General features: G+C 53.4%; 1 protein-coding gene across 6 annotated transcripts; it reads right to left on the bottom strand.

Annotated features, from left to right (window-relative positions):
* Positions 1-4,841: 4,841 nt before the first annotated feature.
* Positions 4,842-14,433, bottom strand: COPZ2 (coat protein complex I subunit zeta 2). Of its 6 annotated transcripts, XM_089901143.1 has the most exons (11): positions 14,285-14,433; positions 13,476-13,550; positions 11,881-11,962; positions 11,116-11,207; positions 10,630-10,685; positions 10,463-10,534; positions 9,862-9,939; positions 7,771-7,822; positions 7,133-7,171; positions 6,383-6,498; positions 4,842-5,185 (listed from the first exon to the last, which is right to left on the bottom strand). In XM_089901143.1, exons 1-10 carry the CDS (start codon positions 14,393-14,395, stop codon positions 6,445-6,447), a joined length of 711 nt encoding a protein of 236 aa, XP_089757269.1. In that variant the 5' UTR covers positions 14,396-14,433; the 3' UTR covers positions 4,842-5,185; positions 6,383-6,444. The 6 variants fall into 6 exon arrangements, with proteins under 6 accessions (XP_089757269.1, XP_089757272.1, XP_089757270.1 ...); XM_089901146.1 differs by lacking the exon at positions 10,463-10,534 and having other exon boundaries at positions 14,285-14,431; XM_089901144.1 differs by lacking the exon at positions 6,383-6,498 and having other exon boundaries at positions 14,285-14,428.
* Positions 14,434-17,817: the final 3,384 nt, after the last annotated feature.

The following is a 17,817-nucleotide window of genomic DNA, read 5'->3' as shown; positions in this document are numbered from 1 at the left end:
ATTATCTGAATTAATTCAAAAGCACTAACTCTTCAAACTCTGAGTAGACTTGATTTTTGCCAGCTGTTTGGTGACAAGATGCACAATCAAGCTGGATGGCACTGTTTAGATAAAGAATGGGAAGTGACTATAATGAAAATGACTGCCTTGGGACTTCCCTGGTGGTCCAGTTGTTAAGACTCCGGGCTTCCAATGCAGGGCACGCAGGTTCGATCCCGGGTCGGGTCGGGAACTAAGATCCCACATGTGGCACGGCCAATAAAATAAAAATTAAAAAAAGAAAATGACTACCTTCTGTAGGTCTTGCGCTGACCCTAGATTGTTATTTCCCCCTTCAGTAGACATTCCTCGTTGCCGGCAGAGTTCCTTGCTGAAAACACAGAGTTGATATCCCTTAACTGCTAGAAAATCTTTAATGGCTCCCTATCACCTTCAGAATACAAATCAGGCTCCGTGGCTGGGGCAAAGAGGAGTGGGCACTGGAGTCAGACCAGCCTGGGATTCAATCTCACCTGTGCCCTGAGGCAGATTATTCAAATTCCTGGGCTCTCAGTTGTAAAAATAGGTCTGACAGCATCTACGTGGTTAGGTTGTTTTGAAGACAATAGTATTTCTTTTTTTTTCTTTTTTGACGGTAGTATTTCTAAGGAGCACAGACTAGTCAGCTCAGTAAACTGCAGTGATTTGTTACCATGCCATTCAACACTGGCCTTGATCCGGTCACAACCTGTTTAGGGAGAAGCTTCAAGCTTCAGCATACCCGGACCTCCCCACAGAGATACACATCCTCCATTCCAGCTACATGTACCTACCTGCAATTCCTTAGACAGGGACTCTCTGCCTCTTTGCTTTGCTTACACACTTTCTCCCTTTGTGGTGTCTTTTCCCCCAACTTCTTTCTGTGAAATAACTATGTAACACCATCTCCTTCGTCAACGTTTTTAATTTCTGACACAACTTTGTTCCCAGTCAAGTTGTGATCTCCTTAGGTCAGGAACCGTGTCTTCCAGTTCATCTTAGAAGCTCCCACCAACCCCCATTAAGGTGTTTGGTGGGGGGACTTCCCTGGCGGCGCAGTGGATAAGACTCCACACTCCCAATGCAGGGGGCCCGGGTTCCATCCCTGGTCAGGGAACTAGATGCCACATGCATGCTGCAACTAAGGAGTTCACATGCCACAACTAAGGAGCTCGCACGCCACAACTAAGGAGCCTGCGAGCCGCAACTAAGATCCAGCACAATCAAATTAATTAATTGATATATTTTTTAAAAGGTCTTTGGCTCAGAACAGCCAGTTAATAAATGTCTATTGAAATTATCTATTCCAAAAGAAACTTAATTTTGCTTCTACTGTTGTTACTTTTATCAATACTGCTTTTCTTACCAAAGAGTCTGTTTTGAGGGATGGTACTCGTCTGTATATACAATATAAAGTTCACACGTGCTCACAATCACTCTGATTTCTGTGGATCCTCATCTAAGGTATTTTCCAGTTTTAGCTGATAAGAGATGAAGAAGAGATTAGCAGACAGATGAGGACCACACAAATGCTGACGATAGAGTAAAACTTGGCAGCCATTTGATTAATTTACTTTTTTCGTTGAGAATGACTTACCTACAGGAAAGAACACAGAGCGCAAACTCTGAATTTTTAACACCACTCAGATAAAGGACACCGTTGGATTTTTAAAGGTATTTCTACCTTGAAATATCTCTCATCCCTTCTCTCCTTTCAACCCTCCACCCCCACCCCACTGCCACCTCTGGGCCCAATCACTTGCTAATCAGTCTCCCTTTCTTTCCCTAGTGCCAGGCTCCTGGCAAACACTCAAATATTTGAGTGAATGAATGAACGAACAAACGGATGCACGAATATTGTTAAATGAATGAGACCCAGTTTGGAGGGAAAGGGAGGTCCATAGGGTTGTGTCCAAACTGCTTTGGGTAAATTATTCAATTTTGCCTACCTCAGGTTCCGGGGTTAAAGGGTATCTACAGGGAATTAGGGGTAGGATTTTTTTTCTCTGTAGAGTTTAAAGGGAGATTGTGAGCACGGAAAGATTGAGCCTTAGGCCGGTCTCCAGCTCATCCACCTACCCACTCCCCAGGGCTGTTTGGTCCCACCTTAGCCAAACTGAGCCGCGAAGCGGACACCGTCTCGGCCGCGGTCCAGTCAGAGCGGAGCCATCCATCACTGTCTGGATGCAGACCAATCCGACCAGCTCTGCCTTCCTGCCAGCCAATGGCCGGAAAGCAGGGGGCGAGAGGAGCCAGAGAAGGGGCCACCGGCTGAGAACGGTATAAAGAGGGTCCGCGGGCCTGGTGGTACTACCTCTGTGTCCCTATCCTGGTCTAGGTGTGTCTATCGTCCCCCCTGCACCCGAGCCCCGGGCCAGTGCTAAAGTGTGCGTGCACCCTCTGGCTGGGCCCGGGCCCCTGAGGTCTCGGTTTCTGACGTGTCCCGGTCCCAATTCGGCAGGAGGAAAGGGGGCGCCCTGAAGCCCCTTCCCCACAGATACTCGAGACCCGCCGGGTCGCCCACGAGGGCAGAAAGGCGGGGAGGAGCCCCAGGGTTGAGAGCAGACGGGAAGGCAGGCCCCGGGGCCGCTCCCGCCAGGAACGGCCGACTGCCCTTCCCCAAACCTGGGCCTGGGCAGACGGCGTTCCTGCCCAGCGTGCTGCGCGCCCCAGGGGTTGGGGGCGCCGGGGCCAGCGGGCAGAGCTCGAGGCAGACGACCAGACCCGCCGTCCTGGCGGTTCCGCGAGGCTGCAGGCGCCGAGAGGGGGCTGGGGATGCAGCGGGCCCTCCGCCTCACCCCGGGAGAGCCGGGCCTGCAAATTTGGCGTCGGTAGGAAGAGGCCGCGACCCCACCCTGCCGGCGCTCCCCGGAGACCCGCGCGGTTCCGCGCAGCCCTCTCCCCTACGCGGGCGTGGGTCGGCTGCTTCGCTGCTGCCCCCCTCCCCAGAGTCCTTTGGCCACAAAGAGCGAGGACACCTCTCTGGTGGCCTTCCCGCATTGCCATGCCCCCTCGGCTCATTGTTCCTAACCCCGTACTGTCCCTGTGTGGGCGAGGGGTTCGGACGGCCCTTGGGTAGGGAGCGCGGGAAAGCCACCTCGCTCCAGCAGTGCCCGCTCCTGAGTCCGGCTCTGCGGAAACTGTTGTAAATACTTTAACCTTTCAGAGCCTCGGTGTGCCTCTCGGTAAAATGGGGAAGCACCGCATAGTCCACAGCATTCGGTGAGCCAGTTTGTGTGACGGCCGGGCCTTCCCATTCCAGTCCCTGCACTACTGGACTTGCAGCACCCGAGAGGGCGCGACCGGGTTGCTAGGAAGCGAATTTGCCCCTCCGGTTCCTGCGGTCGTTAAGAGGCGGTGGATGGAGCCGGGCACCGGATAAGGCCGAACATTCGCCAAAGTATTTCTGGAAAATTTCTCATTTCCCGTCGCCACAATGGCCCCCGAACTCGACAGCATTTAATTGCATACTCTTTTTTTCCCTTTCGGAGTTGCATTATTTGGTGGAATGGTTGTGTACAGAGTGTTTATAATCTGTTTACATAACTGTATATTTATCATTTTCTCTAATTGCAAAAGTAGTCATACCCATTATAAATATCCAGTTCTGGAGAATTTTATAATGTAGGACGTGATAACCCGCAGGGACTGTCTCTACTAACACCCAGGTTTCGCCACTTTCTTTCAGCAGCGTCACACTGAAATTCGTGAGCCACAGCTGGAGCAGAGCTCGCAGGGCGTAACCAGCCCGCTGGTTGCTAGAGCAACGCCCTGCCTCAGAGTTTGGAGGCCAGCGATTAACTCGCGGGAGCAGGGTTCGGTCCCCTCCCTGGGGGCGGAGTTAGTAGGGGGAGCGGGACCCGGAGGGAGCGCGTTTCCCACCTACCCCTCCAGGTGGCGCTATAGGATCGTGGATAAGGTCCTGGGAATGGGCTCCCCGCGGCGGGGGGCGCCGAGGGGCGGAGCCAGGGCGGGGCGTAGACTCGCGTTGCATTTACCTAGGGATTGGAGGGAAACGAGCTGTCCCAGGCGGAAATGTTAGACACTCTCGGGGACTTCTGTACGTGACGCAGAAAGTGTATATGTCAGAGAAAGAAAGGGAGAAAGGGGCGGTTCTAGAACGGGGAAAGAAAAGGGGAGTCGTGTCCCCCGAAAGTCACTCCATCCTTCCCATTTGCCTATAGAATGCCCCTCCGCCCGTCTCCCCCTTTGGACCTGCAATTCTTCACACCCTCGAGCGCACTGGGTGCTCTGGACACAAATGCAAGGCGGGAGCTGGCCGGTGCTTCCTCACTCCTAGTATCTGGGCCTAGCCATGGCAAGCTTGCAGGGCTCTAGTGCCCAGGGTATATGCCAGCAGAGGAATTCCGCGGCAATCTCCCAGGCAAGCCAAGAAAAACAGGCGTGCTGTTCCTCAGTTTGTCCAGAGGAAACCTTACGCCCTTCCCTCCTGGAGGCTGAGAATGGAAAAAGCGAGGTGAAGAATCCCATCGGGGCCACCATGTGTGTACCATCTTTTGCTCTCCTTTCCCCCGCAAATGCACCATTCCTCCCATTATGACTCTTTTACCCTGTCACACAATCGTACCCAGCCCTCCACACCATATATAGGGCCCCAGTATCAGTGTCGCACCCCCTCACTGTGTTAAATTGTCTCCTCTCCCTTGACCCACCCCTCTCCCCAGTCACACAACCACAAGGATACACCCTGGAACTGGGCATCCAGGAGATGAGCCCCCACAGTGCAGAAGCCCTTATCAGAACACACACACACACACACACACACACACACACACTTCCCAGGTCAAGAGAGAAAGAGACCATTGGCAGGAGACAAAAGCCGGTTTATTTGGGCTCTGGGGCCAGGGATGCCTAAGGTCTGAGTTAAGGCAGCTCAGCTGGTTCTGAAGGCCCAAAGAGCAGGCCAGGACAGTGAGAAGGGGTGACTCAGTGTTGAAGCCAAACCTCTGCATCTCAGAATCCCTGGCCGGAGTCCTCGGGAGTCAGTTCTGGGAAGGCCTGGGGATATAGAGGGGTCTCTGGTATCCCCTGGGGTCTTTGTGCTTTTGCCAGGATTGGGGGAATGGTCTGGGGGCAGGGAGACTTGAATGCACAGCCTTCATTTCAGTAACGACCATTTAATTTGTTCCTTGGCAGACTGAAGAACCTGGGTGGGGTGGGGGTGTGCAAGGTTGAGAGAATTACTGGGGAGGAATGACAAGTACATTAACACTGCAATGAGACGGGGGAGGGGGCAGTCTATAGCCTCTCTCTACGCGTCCCTATAATCCCGGTCACTAGGTGGCAGCAGCTCATCTCTGCCTGCCTTAAGTGGGGCCGGGCCGTCAAGATGGGAAGAGCAGCCGTAACTGGCTGCAGCCAACAACCAGCCCAGGCCAGAGCCTGCCCAGCTCTCCGCTCCGGCATCTGCAGCCCTGGGTGTGGCAGCAGCCCTGACTCCCCACACCATGCCATTCAAGCTCCCGCCCACAGTGCCACGTCCAGGCAGAGACGGGCCCAGGCCTGACACTTCCTGTGCCCAGGCACCTCAGCGAACCCCTAGCTCTGGCTCTGGCTGGCAGTAGGTCCTCAACACCCCACCCCAACGCACTGCTGATGTGGTACAGCTGGCAAAGGGCTCCTGGGCAGACTCTGCTGAGGGTCACCTGCACTCAGATGTGTTCACTCTAACATCCTGAGGAAACCGCCTCAGCCCCATGTTTACACAGATCCATACGACTGTGCACACACCATGCCAACATGGTGGGGACCCCAGGTATGTCCCTCAGGTTGTCCCTCCAGCCATCAAGCCTCATTCCCTTTCGAAGAAGGTCAATCCCACACTGTATGTCCCTTCCTCCTGCCCACTCCCCCTTCCTTTCTTAGGGACAGCCTGGCCCTGGAGTTTTCCTGCTTCTCTCGACAAAAATCTTTCTCCTCATTTCACCTCCCATTCACTACCTGCAACTTCCTCAGTTTTTTTACTCAAGAATTCCATTAAAAGTGCTGTGCCTTCATTCTTTCCCCCTTTGGAAAACAGGATCTATGCCAAGAGCTCTCCATGCATTAGCTCATCTAATTCTCTAAGATAACTCTATGAGGAGTGTCCTGTGATTATGTGAGGCCCAGAGAAGTTGAGTAACTTGCCCTAGGCCACCCAGCTTGCAGGTGATAAGGCACAACATACATCCTGGGATGACTCACACCAGCACTTCTGTTCTTATCTGCTCTGCTCCTTAACCTAGCCTGAAAATTGCCATGCGGCTGCATTCATCTCAGCAGGGTAGGAGGAGTCATTGGGAACTGGGAAGAGGGAGAGGCAGTGTGAGCACGAAGGGCAGTCACAGGAAAGTGGGCACCACACCTGGGGCCCCACATGGGATGGTACAGGCCCATCTGAGCTTGGGCCATTACAGCAGGAGGTAGTTAGTGGCAGGGCAGGAAGCTCCATAAAAGCAGAATTAGTCCGGGCAGACAGACCTGCGGACAGACAGAATGGAGGTCAAGCTTGACAAGCAGGAAGTTTGCACAGCTGGGAAACCAGTCAAGCCACAGATCCAGAAACCTCACCCCTGCCCCACATGCACTTCCAGATAGGACAGGGGTAGACTTTTCCATAGTCAGGTCACTCGGGGACATGGTGGCAAGTGGTGAGAATTAGATCCCATCATGGATTTAAGGGTCCCTTAACAATCTCAGCGTGGACCCTAAACAGCAGGGGTGGGGGTTTGGAGGAAAACTCTATTTGGTATCCTTTCTAGGTTGGGGGGAGCATCAGAGGCCTAAGCCCCCAGATTGCTTTGGGGAACAAGTGACCCAGCCACCTCCAGGGTGGGCAGGTCATCCTGGGTTTTGATCCGACTATACCAAGCCAGGAAGGAGATAAGGTGAACTGCTAGGAAGGTGTCCATCATTTATTAATACCCAGCTCCACGTCACCTAGGGGACCCTGGAAGCCTCCACTAACTGTCTCCAAGAGATGGCCTGACACTGTCATCCCTTCCCTCCTGCACCCCTGACTTCTCAGCCTTGATAGCCCCACTGGGTCCCCCTGGGATGCTCTGCTCTCCTCCCACCAACCCTTTTCTGGCCAAGGCAGATGGAGGGGGCCTACCTGGGCCACACTGTGCTCAGTTAAGCCGCTGTCATCCGCCTGCATGGAAGCAGAGTCAGGGTGGTCAGGCCAGGGCGAGGGTGTTGGGTGAAGAAAGAGGCGAGGGAAAGGGGCTTGGGGGTAGTGGCGGTGAACAGATGCAGTGATCAGGGGATCTAGAGCTGCACATGTATACCACTTAGTGGAAGTCCTAGAGCTTCTTGTTTGGCACAAGGTGGGTGAGAGAGTGAGGGGGAATAAAGATGAGAGGAAAGGTTTCATCCAGACATGAGAAGCCAAACTGGGCAGGGAGGTTCTATCTATACACCCCCAAGGCCAACCTCAAGCCCAAGGCAGCCACCAGGTGTCTCTGTGAGGATTTATTTATTTCCCCAGTTTACTTCCCACTAGGGAGGATGGTGAGGTGTTTGTGATTCTACAGGGGGAGAGGACAGAGATATCTTTTACTAACTGACACTCCTCTAAACTGCTGCTCCCCCAACAAGTGCATCAACCCAGTGGTTGCTTCTGCTAGAGGAGCTTGGGTTCCCACCATCGGGGTTCTGGCAGCCCAGATACAGGGAGGACAGGAGGTGGAGAGGATGGGAAGGGCAGCCTGGAGGAGATGGGAGTGAGGGAGGATGCAGGATGACTCTTACCCTAAAATTCACTTTCTGGATCACTTGCTGGGGGTCACTCTCCAGAATCACACTAGAAGATGACAGAAAAACCGAGAGGAAAATCAGCCACATGCTTCCCTCTGCCTCCGCTCCCTGCTAAGCCCTTCCCTTCCCTGCCGTATGCTACATTCCCCCTCCAAGGTACCTTCCTGCTGATACTCAAGCCAGAACTCTCCCTCACCACGGAGCACCCTCAGCTCTGATTCTCCCACACTTCATCATCACTGGGCAAACACTTAGAGATCAGGTGAGGGCAGTCCAGTCTAGAACAATCAGGTTGTCAAAAGCAGGGACTCAAAAACTGAGACCTCTAGAAAGTTCACTTCACCTCTGGGTCTAGGGATGGATTCAGATGCAGGGAAGGAAGAGAGGCCCCCCCACCCGGGGTCCCTATCTCGTTTCACTATTATTTTATGCCACAGGGTCATGCCATACACAAAAGAAATGGAACTCCAAAAAATCAGAATCTACAGACCCAGTTATGGAGGCTTTCCTCGGCTAGTTGACACTCTCATGATGACACTCTCATGATGCCCTGGGGGCGTTCTGAAGCCATGTGTGGGTGTGTGCAGGGGTGAGAGCCAGTCACTGTGGGAAGGTTAGGGCCCATGGGGACTGAGTGACTGCTCCTTTTCACCCAGTGAGTCTCCTCCAGGGCAGAAGGAAGTGAACAAACATTTCTTGAGAGCCTCTCCCAGGCCCATCACAGGGGCACTTGCAGCCCCAGATCTCTCACCAGGGGTCCTTTGGACAGAGCAACCTAGGGCAAGGCTCCAGTTCAGGTGTTGCCTCTGCTGACACTTTCCTGATTTTCACTGGAGGGAAACTGTGAGCCCCTCAGGGGGCAGAAACTGGGCCTTCTAGGGGCACAGACCGGAAGCTGATAAAGCTTACACCCTCCCTTGTGAAGGTCCTTCCAAGGCCCTGCACCTCATTTTGTATTTGTAATTGTGTGTGTGTGTGCTTTGCTTTCCTTAAAGACAGTCTACCAAGTTGTATATACAAATTGTATATTCCACAAAACCTGGTTTTATTCCCCTCAGTCTTGGGTCCTAGCAATCAGCACAAAGCCTTGCAGCAGCAGCAGCAGACAGTCAAGAGCTATAGAGGAAAGGAGGGAGGAAGGAGGGAGGGAGGAAGGAGGGAGGAAGGAGGGAGGAAGCCCACAGTACCCATTCCCAGAGTACCTCCCAGAGCCCCTGTCCCCCAGCAGGGTGGTACAGTGCTGTGGAAAGAGCACAATCTCTGGAAACATGCACATGTTTTAGATCTTGGCCCTGCCCCTCCCTAGCCATGTGATCTTGGGGACTTGAATCTCTGAGCCTCTGTTTCCTCATCTATTAAATGGATGGAATGACAGAGGCCCGTGGATGTCTTTCAGGTGATCCGTTTCCATTACCATTTGCCCCAGAGCCAGACCTTCTTTTTTTCCCTGAATATTGTGCCACCCCCATGGAAATTCACTAACCAACCCTTCTCCTAAGAGTTCCCACCCTCCTAAGACTATAATCTTATGCCAATAGTAGGAAACATTTATTGAAGGAAAACCATGAGCTTCACTTGCGTCACCTTATTTAATCCCACACCCTTTGAGGCAGTTCCCTTACTGTCTCCATTTGAAAGATGGAGAAAGTAAGGAAAGTAAGTAACTGGCCCAGGTCACGCGTCTAGCTGGTGTTGGAATGAACCTCTAAGAGCAGGAGGTGTGGCAGCAGCAGGGCTCCGCCTGAAGGAAGTCTTCCCAGGAAGGGGCAAGTATCTGTGCTGCCTGCTTCTCCTGGGCACTGGAAATCAAACCGTCGCCCCAAACCCTGCCTAGTCAACAGTCAGCCATAGTTGGACTTCAGATTACTTTCTTGTGTGCTTCTCTTTGGCTAACATTGAAGTCAACCTCCATCCTCATGAGTGGGTAGGGGGGATGGAACACTGGGAATATGCTGGGGGAAGGGAGGGAGAAGTTGGCCAGAGAGCCAACAGTGTGCTGGGTGCAACCTAGAGCTGATGACTTTCAAGGGCACCTCCCGCTGTGAGTGTCCCTGACCAACCCCTCTTCCCTCCCCTCCTCCTCACCCGCCATCCACAATCTCGTCCAGCACCAGAAAGGCTCCGTCCATGTTCTCCAGCAACCAGCGCTTCTCCACGTTCTTCCTGAAGGCAGACACAGCTCTGGAACCTCCCCATGGCCAGGAGAAGCCGGGTCCCTGCCTAGGTGAGGCGGACCCGCTCTCTCCAAAGATTGCGTTATTTCCCACCGCCAATCCCCCACACAAGCACAGGGAAGGAGAATGTCAAGGGCAGTGAGGGCAGCACCTGGGCAAGGGATCCCTGCCCAGAGCACAGGTCTGCTTCCTTAAGCTCCCCTTGCCCACCGCCCTCACACTTTGAGCAGGGACCCTGTGCCCACCCTTAAGCATTTCATAGCACTTCAGGTGCTATAGCCTTACTGTAGTTAATTGTGTCGACTGTGAACATTTATCTTTGGGTTATCTGCGTTTGGTTTACCCAGGCCGCGTTCACTGGGGTAGATACCAGATCACTGAATGGGGGTGGAGGGAAAATCACCCTGAGCTTCAAGTCAAAAGACCTGAGTTTGAATCTCTGCTCTGATATAAATAGCTTGTAACCTCAGGCAAATCACTTAGTTTCTCTCGACCTCATTTTCTGGCCATACCATTGCTTGATCAGGTAAAGGGCAGGGTCCTTGCAGAAGGATGCTCTGGCTCCAGCCTTAGTCTTGTGGGGACTTCAGGAGAAAAGAGCAGGGAGGAAGGGTCCCGCCTCTGTGATGTACCAAGGTCTGGGGGATGGGAGCCTTGGAGGATAGAGGACCTCACTCACCTTAACACATGGTTCAGGGACTCAAACAGGCAGGTAAGAACAGACATGAGCATCAGCTGGGGGTGGGCAGATAATGGGAGGAGAAAAACGAGAGAGCTTGAGGTTAAGAAGGCTAAAAGGAAACCTCAGAGCCTGACTGTGTGGGCAGCTGTCCCTCTTCAGAGAGGACATGGCTGGAGCCTGACTGCAGTTTGACCTGAGAGGGCCCCTTCCCTCCCCATGTTTGGGTTGGAAGCACTGGAGTGCCTGCTGTGGGACACTGAGTACATCCTTCTCCAGTGATGTTTAAGACACAGAGGCCTCTGAGGACTCCATTTCTGGTACCCAAGGAATCTAAGGAACATCATGGATATGCACTGTTCCAGAAAGAACCATTCTGGCTGCTCCCAGTTCCCCAGAGTCTAGAAGGAGGGGTACCACTGGTGAGCTTCCCAGCTTCTACCCCAGGATCCAAGCCTCCTTGTCACTCCAACCTCCTGAATTCACCTCGTTCTCGTAGGATGAGCCCACCACATACAGGAAGAGGTCAGTGCCGCTCTTGTAGACGATGGTCACGCCCCCGAAAAATGCAATCTCACCTAGAAGAGCGGGGGGGGGGTCTCAGTTCTGGTCACCTCTGCCTGGCCCCTCCTCCCCGTCTCCAGCTCTGCGCCTCTTGCCCTATTTCCTTCTTCCCCTTCCAGAGAACCCTTGCAAAGGAAATTCCCTGGCGGTCCAGTGGTTAGGACTCCGCACTTTCACTGCCAAGGGCCTGGGTTCAATCCCTGGTCAGGGAATTAAGATCCCACAAGCTGTGAGGCCAAACAAACAAAGAACCCTTGCAAAGACTAGCACCCTTGAAAAGACACGCACTAGGGACACTACTATTAGGCTACTCTGTGTCCCTCCCCCCACCCTCTACTCCATTCCCAGCACTTGACTGCCTCATTCTAAGAAGTCAACAAACCTGGGTCAAGGCTGACCTTTCGCCCACCATACGCAATGCCTAAGACCAGCCCCAGGCTAGTGCGGGCCCCTTCCACTGAGAGAAGTCCAGGCATGCCGTAGGCAGGAAGAGGGGGGTTGAGAGGGAGGGGAGTGAAGGCTCACGGGAAGAAGAGAGAAGAGAACAGCTGGGAAGGAGAGGAAAAAGCACCTCTGAAGAAAAGGGAATGGCCTGTGGGTGTGTGAGGCCGACGGGGACAGATGTGTCCAGATGAAGATGACGGTGTGCATCTGAAAGTTCTGCACGAGCAAGAGGCAGACGCTTACTATCAGTCCGGCTGGTCTTGTTGAAGACATTTTTCTCGAAGGCCATCTGCTCCTTCATGGAGGGGAACGTGTCGTCGTAATACTAGGTGAAAGGGAAGGAGAAAAGGTGACAGCTGTTCCACAGAGCTTCCTCCCTGGATGGGTGGCAGGGAATGGTGGGTGCTGGCCAAGCGGGACCCTGCTGCCGTGCCCCATCTTCTCTTGACCGCCCTCTAGGCCTGTCTGCTCGCTGTTTCCCCAGAAACACAAATTCTGAGCAAACAGAGGAATTTTGAGGCCTTCTCGTGGAGTCCTGTCCTGATTTCTTGAAGGCCTTTGTACATTCCACAGATGTGCAGTGTGCTAAAGACTGCGGTGGTCACTAGGCCACACTGTTTCTACACTAACCTGAGTCTACAGGAAAGAAGGCAGAGCCAGGGACCCTTTAACACAATAATATCACAACAGCTACTTTATCATCCACATTATATGGATGTGGAAACTGAGGCGTGAAGTCAGGTAACTTCCCTGACATCTCACAGTTGTAAGGGACAGAGCTGGGATTGAACACCAACAGTGGTCTGACTTCAGACAGGGTTATGGTGAAGATGAAATATCTAAGGGAAAGTTCCTGGCACACACTGCCTAATTAAGTCAATGCTGTTTTGTTTGGGTTCGATGAGACTCTCTCTCTGACTCAGTTCCTGCATCTGAACATGGATGTGATCTGCTGGGAGGGGGCCCTGGAACCTCTGGTTGCCGAGACACCTCTGACCAGCTGCAGCAAGAGAGGGTCAGCTCAGCTTTCAATTTTCTGAATGTGGATTTTGCCACTTAGTACCCCATCTGCAGGCAAATTAGCAGTCTCCCTGCCCGCCACTGCTGTGGTGAACAAGCTCATTTCAATGTCATGAAGTCAAAAAGTTTCAACCCATACAAACGAAAAATCTATAATGCATTTTGTAGCTAGCTGAGGTGCCGTAGTCCTACTATGGTTAACTGTGTTGATGGGAGACATTTATTTCCGGGTTATTCTAGTTTGGTTTATCCTGGCCACGTTCACTAGCATAGATACCAGATAGTTGAATAGTTGGTGCGGTGAAAACCACCCTCCTGAGCTTCAGGTCAAAATACCTGAGTTTGGATCTATGTTCGGATATTACTACCTGTGACCACAGGCAACCCTTTTAGCTTCTCTAGACTGCATTTTCCTCATTTGTGAAATGAAAGAATTGGATTATATAGTCTCTAAAATCTTGTCTGGTTCTAAATCCTTAGTGTTTACCAAGCTGTAGAAGAAAAGTGGAGGTTACTTGTTCAGAATTTGGGGACTAGGACTCTGAGGTCCCAGGCCAGTGGAAAAGATGGTGAGAAGACATTTTAGGGAACATTTTAGAAACAGAGGAGACAGCCCCACCCCCTTTCAGGGGTCAGCAGTCTGACAAGGTAGGAGGATGGACAGAATGGCTTTTGGAGGAGTCTCAGCTGAGGTGCTCTGAGTCGCAGAGCCCACAGTGGGGTCCCTCCTGCCAGGAGAGGCAGCTTGGTGGGGACTTCTGTTCTTGGGCCTGTGGCACAGTGTCTTCAGGGGCCCTCTGGTGAGGGTGGGAGGTTACCTTGGCCAGCAGGCGGTGTCCGTCATTATCTAGGATGAAGACAGCCTTGATGGTGTAGAGGGAAGGTTCCTGCAACTGACACGGGGCGGGGTGGGGGGGGAGAGCTCCGTTGGCCCCTAATTCAGGGTAGACCTCCTGTCATTGGCTCTACGGGACCTTATGGTCCCAAGAGTCAATCCTCAGGCTCCAGCGACCCCACCCCCAAAGGTCCACAGCTGGTTCCGGCCCAACCCTGTGCCACATGGGCCACTCGGGTGCCCGCTCCCCTCCCAGGCAGATGGTCCACTGCAGGCCCCGGGTGGGCGCTGTGCCCACTGGGTGCGGAAGGTCCGTCCGGGCCCAAGTTCTGTCATGCACTGACTGCTCCAGAGCCCGAGTCGGAGTGTATCACAGAACCTGGGCCGGGGGGACAGCGGCGCCGAGCCTCCTCCTCCAGCGGCCAGCGGCCAGCGGCCAGCGGCCGAGGCTGGACCCGCGCTCTCCGCGCGCCCCCAGCCCCCGGCCCGTCGGACTCCAGAAGCACGCACGTCAGCCCGAGGCCCGGGGCGGCCCCGCGGCTCCCTAACCCTCCGGGAGAATCGCAATCCAGCCCCGCCGAGCCGTGCGCCCGCCCGCGCCGACTGCTCCAGAACTTCGTCCAAGCGGACGCCAGACCGGCCTCCTCCCGAGTCCGCGCGGAGGAACTTTTCTGCCTGCGCGGGCGCCGCTCCTCCCCGGCCGGTCCGGGCGGCACCAAGTTCCCCAGCGCCCAGCGGGCGACTTGTGAGCTGGCGCCGCCCGCTCGGCCCCCGGTGCCGCCCGCTCCGTACCCGCAGCCCCGCGGGCTCCCGGCCTCGGGCGGGCGGCGCCGGGCCCCCGGCCGGGGCGGCCGCGGCCCCCTCCCCCGGGTGCGGACGTGGCCAGGCCTCCGGCCGCTGCATTCCGCTCGCCGCCTCGCGCTGACAGCGCCGCCCTACCCCGCCCCACGCCCCCCGGGGCCGCCGCCCGCTCCTCCCCGGCAGCCGCCGGCCTCGCGTCCGCCCCTCTCTGCCCGTCTGCGCGTGTCCTTCCTTTCCCCGCGGCCCTTCCCTCCTCGTCCTCCCTCCTCTCCTCTCCGTTCCCGCCCTCTCCGCCTTGCGCCCACACCCCAGGGCTCCTTCCCCCACCTCTCCTTCCCCTCGCCCTCCTCGTCTCCTCAAAGCCCACAGCTCCCCGCATCCTCCGTTTGTCCCAGGACCGGCCCCTCTTTCCCCTCCTGCCTTCTGACTTGTGGGTTTGGTTTGCACCGACGTCCGCAGGCTGTCCTGAGGCCAAAAGAAAACACAGGCAAAGTCCAGTTTGTCTTTTGACTCCTGGTAGGTACCGTTGGGACAAATATATCAGGTCATCCTTTGGGTCTCAGAGACAGGTTCTAGCAGTGGGAGCAGATGAGGGCAGCTCTTAGAGAGACCCCTCTGCGTAGAAGAGTTTCTCCCACTCCTCTCACGCGACTTGGGTTAGGGAGCCATGGCGCCCGGACGCCGTGGCAGAAGTCTCCCAAGACACAGACACGACACAATCTGAAACAAGACAGATGCCTAGCAGCACAAAGGCTTCACCAGTGAATGGCATCAGGCTTTGCCACGCTTTGGTTCCTTTGGCCTAAGTACCAGAGGACAAGCTGTAGCTTCAGCGTCCTCAAGGCCAGTGGGAAATTCCCACTCCAACGGTACAGAGTTTACAGTACTTATCCATTTACCTATCACAATACCAGGCATGCATTTTACACTTAAGACTTTTCCCGTACATTATCTGATATAACTTACACCTGTGAGGTAGGTGTTGTCATCCCCATTTTAAGCAAAGGGAGACTCAGAGTTTGTGTGATCTTTCAAGATCCTTCAGCTAATCAACAGTTGAATGGAGGTGGAACCCAGAAATTCAGACTAAGAATTTCTTCTCCATTCTTCTCTTCAGGTCCTTTGATGTTGGGTACCACACTCACTCATCCCAGGTGACTGGGGAATGGGGGTTTCCTCTGCTGAATGGTTTCAAGCCATCTCATTCTTCATCTCAACTTCAATGTCATCTACCAAAAGGCCTTCTCTGACAACCACCGAATCTGACTGGGTAGGTCTCTGCTGTCACATTCTCTGTCTCAGCACCCTACATATTTCTTTTGTTGTATTTAATCTCCAAATAACATTTTTACTAATTTGTTTACAAATGTGTGTGGTCCTTCTCTGCATCAGGCATTGTGTACTACAAAAATAGAGATAATGTGCCTGTGGAATCCCTGGTGCCCCAAAGAGGACACATGACAGGTCCAGTGAAACCATGTTTTATGTGCTATACAAATATTTGAGTGCTTCCTATGTGCCAGTTACTTTTTTAGTCACTGGGATGCAACAATAGCCAAGGTAAACAAAATCTTTGCTCTCATGGAGCTTATTCAAGTGTTTGTGTGTGTGTGTGTGTGTGTGTGCATTTCTGTGCAAGACATAATACGCAGATAAATGAATAAAATAGATATTATTTGAATTGCTGGTAAGCACTATGAAGAAAAATAGATCAGGAATGGGTATCAGGAATGTGAGGGGTTGGGGAGAGGCAGGGAAAAATGCCATTTTCATTAGGGTCATTTGAGAAAGCCTTCAAGAAGGTGACATTTGAACAAAGAGCTGAAGGAAGTGAGGGGGCGAGCCACACGTGTCTGAGGAAACGTGTACTGAACCTCTTTATGATGATTTAGAAGGCACATCTGAATCTTCCCTGCAGGCTACCAGAGTTATAATAATGAACATTAATCAATGCTATTTGGTATAATGGAGGAAAAGACAGTATTTTAATTGCTTGGATTCCAGATGATCAGAAGTTATGTCAATGGTCATGCCGGCTCAATGTTATTAAAAATACTAATTTGGGGCTTCCCTGGTGGCACAGTGGTTAGGAATCTGCCTGCCAAGGCAGAGGACACGGGTTCGAGCCCTGGTCCGGGAAGATTCCATGTGTCGCGGAGCAACTAGGCCCGTGGGCCACAACTACTAAGCCTGTGCTCTACAGCCTGCAAGCCACAGCTACTGAGCCCGTGTGCCACGATTACTGAGGCCCGCGTGCCTGGAGCCGGTGCTACGCAGCAAGGGAGGCCACTGCAGTGAGAAGCCCACGCACCACAGCGAAGAGTGGCTCCCACTCGCTGCAGCTAGAGAAAGCCCACGTGCAGCAAAGACCCAAAGCAGCCAAAAATAAAATAAATTAAAAAAAAAGTACTGATTTGATTATTTCGATGCTTTAATATTTCTGTGAGCTCGTCCATTATTAGCTCATATTTACAGCGACAGCACCAAAAAGCCTCCAGGGGCATCTCCTAGCCTCTGTGTAGTGAATGGTACCCACAGTGGGAGAGGGTCAGCTTGCAGAAGGAGAGGAAGACCTGGGAAGACAGGGGACTTAGAGAGCAGGAGTGGTTCCGGGGAGAGGAGGGGGAGGAATTAGTTACAGCAGAGTGGCTGAGAGGCACTGAGGGGGGTAGAGGGGCTGGGGATGAGAGAGAAGGCCAGGGAAGGAAGCTTAGGAACCGAAAACTCCTTAGCACCACCAGCACCACCACCACCACCAGGGATGCTATCGTTATCATTATCAGGATCGCTTTACAGCTTAAGTGCCGTGGTGAATAAGTAAATCCAGAGCACTCAAGTTGAACTTCTCAAGGAAGAGATTTCCTCCTATGATGGCTCCTTCCCAAACTCCCTCAACAGAGACCCCAGGACTCCTTTCCTTCCTCAGGGTCCCTCAACCTGGGCTGCCCCTTTAGTGGGGATTCTGTGTAAACATACAAGTTCAGTGTGCACGGTGTCAGGACAATGTCCCCCACAGACCACAGCCTTACAGTGTAAGGCTGGCAGCACGTGGGAAGCCTGCAAGTGCAGCAGAAAAGAAGCTGCTGGTGAGCTTCTCAGAATGAGGAAGCCAGAGCTGGGTTCAAAAAGAGAGCCGCTTGCTGTTTCCCTGTTCCCTCCTTCCTTGAGAAGGGGCAGGGTGCCCTGGGAGGAGGTGCTGTGTGCATCTCTAAGCAGCTGGGGTCTGTGGAGAAGCTGGACTCAGAATTGGTCCTAAACACACACACACACACACACACACACACACACACACACACGTCTCTGCCCTTTGGAGTCTCCAGGAGGTTAGTGGTTCCCCTCTGGGCCTTGATGTATCTTGAAGGTGAGACCATTCCATTTCCTCTGACTCACCCTCCTGCTGCCACATTTCTGTGCTGTCTGTCCTAGGATTTCAGCATCTGTTCTTGTGTGACAAGAAGAAACAGCTCCCTTGGGTAACAGCCTTTCTCTCTCCTTCCTGCTATAATGTCAAGAGGGGGAGGTGT

The sequence above is a fragment of the Delphinapterus leucas genome, chromosome 19 (genome assembly GCF_059928025.1).
Source record: "Delphinapterus leucas isolate spDelLeu-1000000601 "Yukka" chromosome 19, BTC_Dleu_Yukka2, whole genome shotgun sequence".
NCBI classification, from domain to species: domain Eukaryota; kingdom Metazoa; phylum Chordata; class Mammalia; order Artiodactyla; family Monodontidae; genus Delphinapterus; species Delphinapterus leucas.
This window is presented reverse-complemented; position numbering and strand designations above follow the sequence as displayed.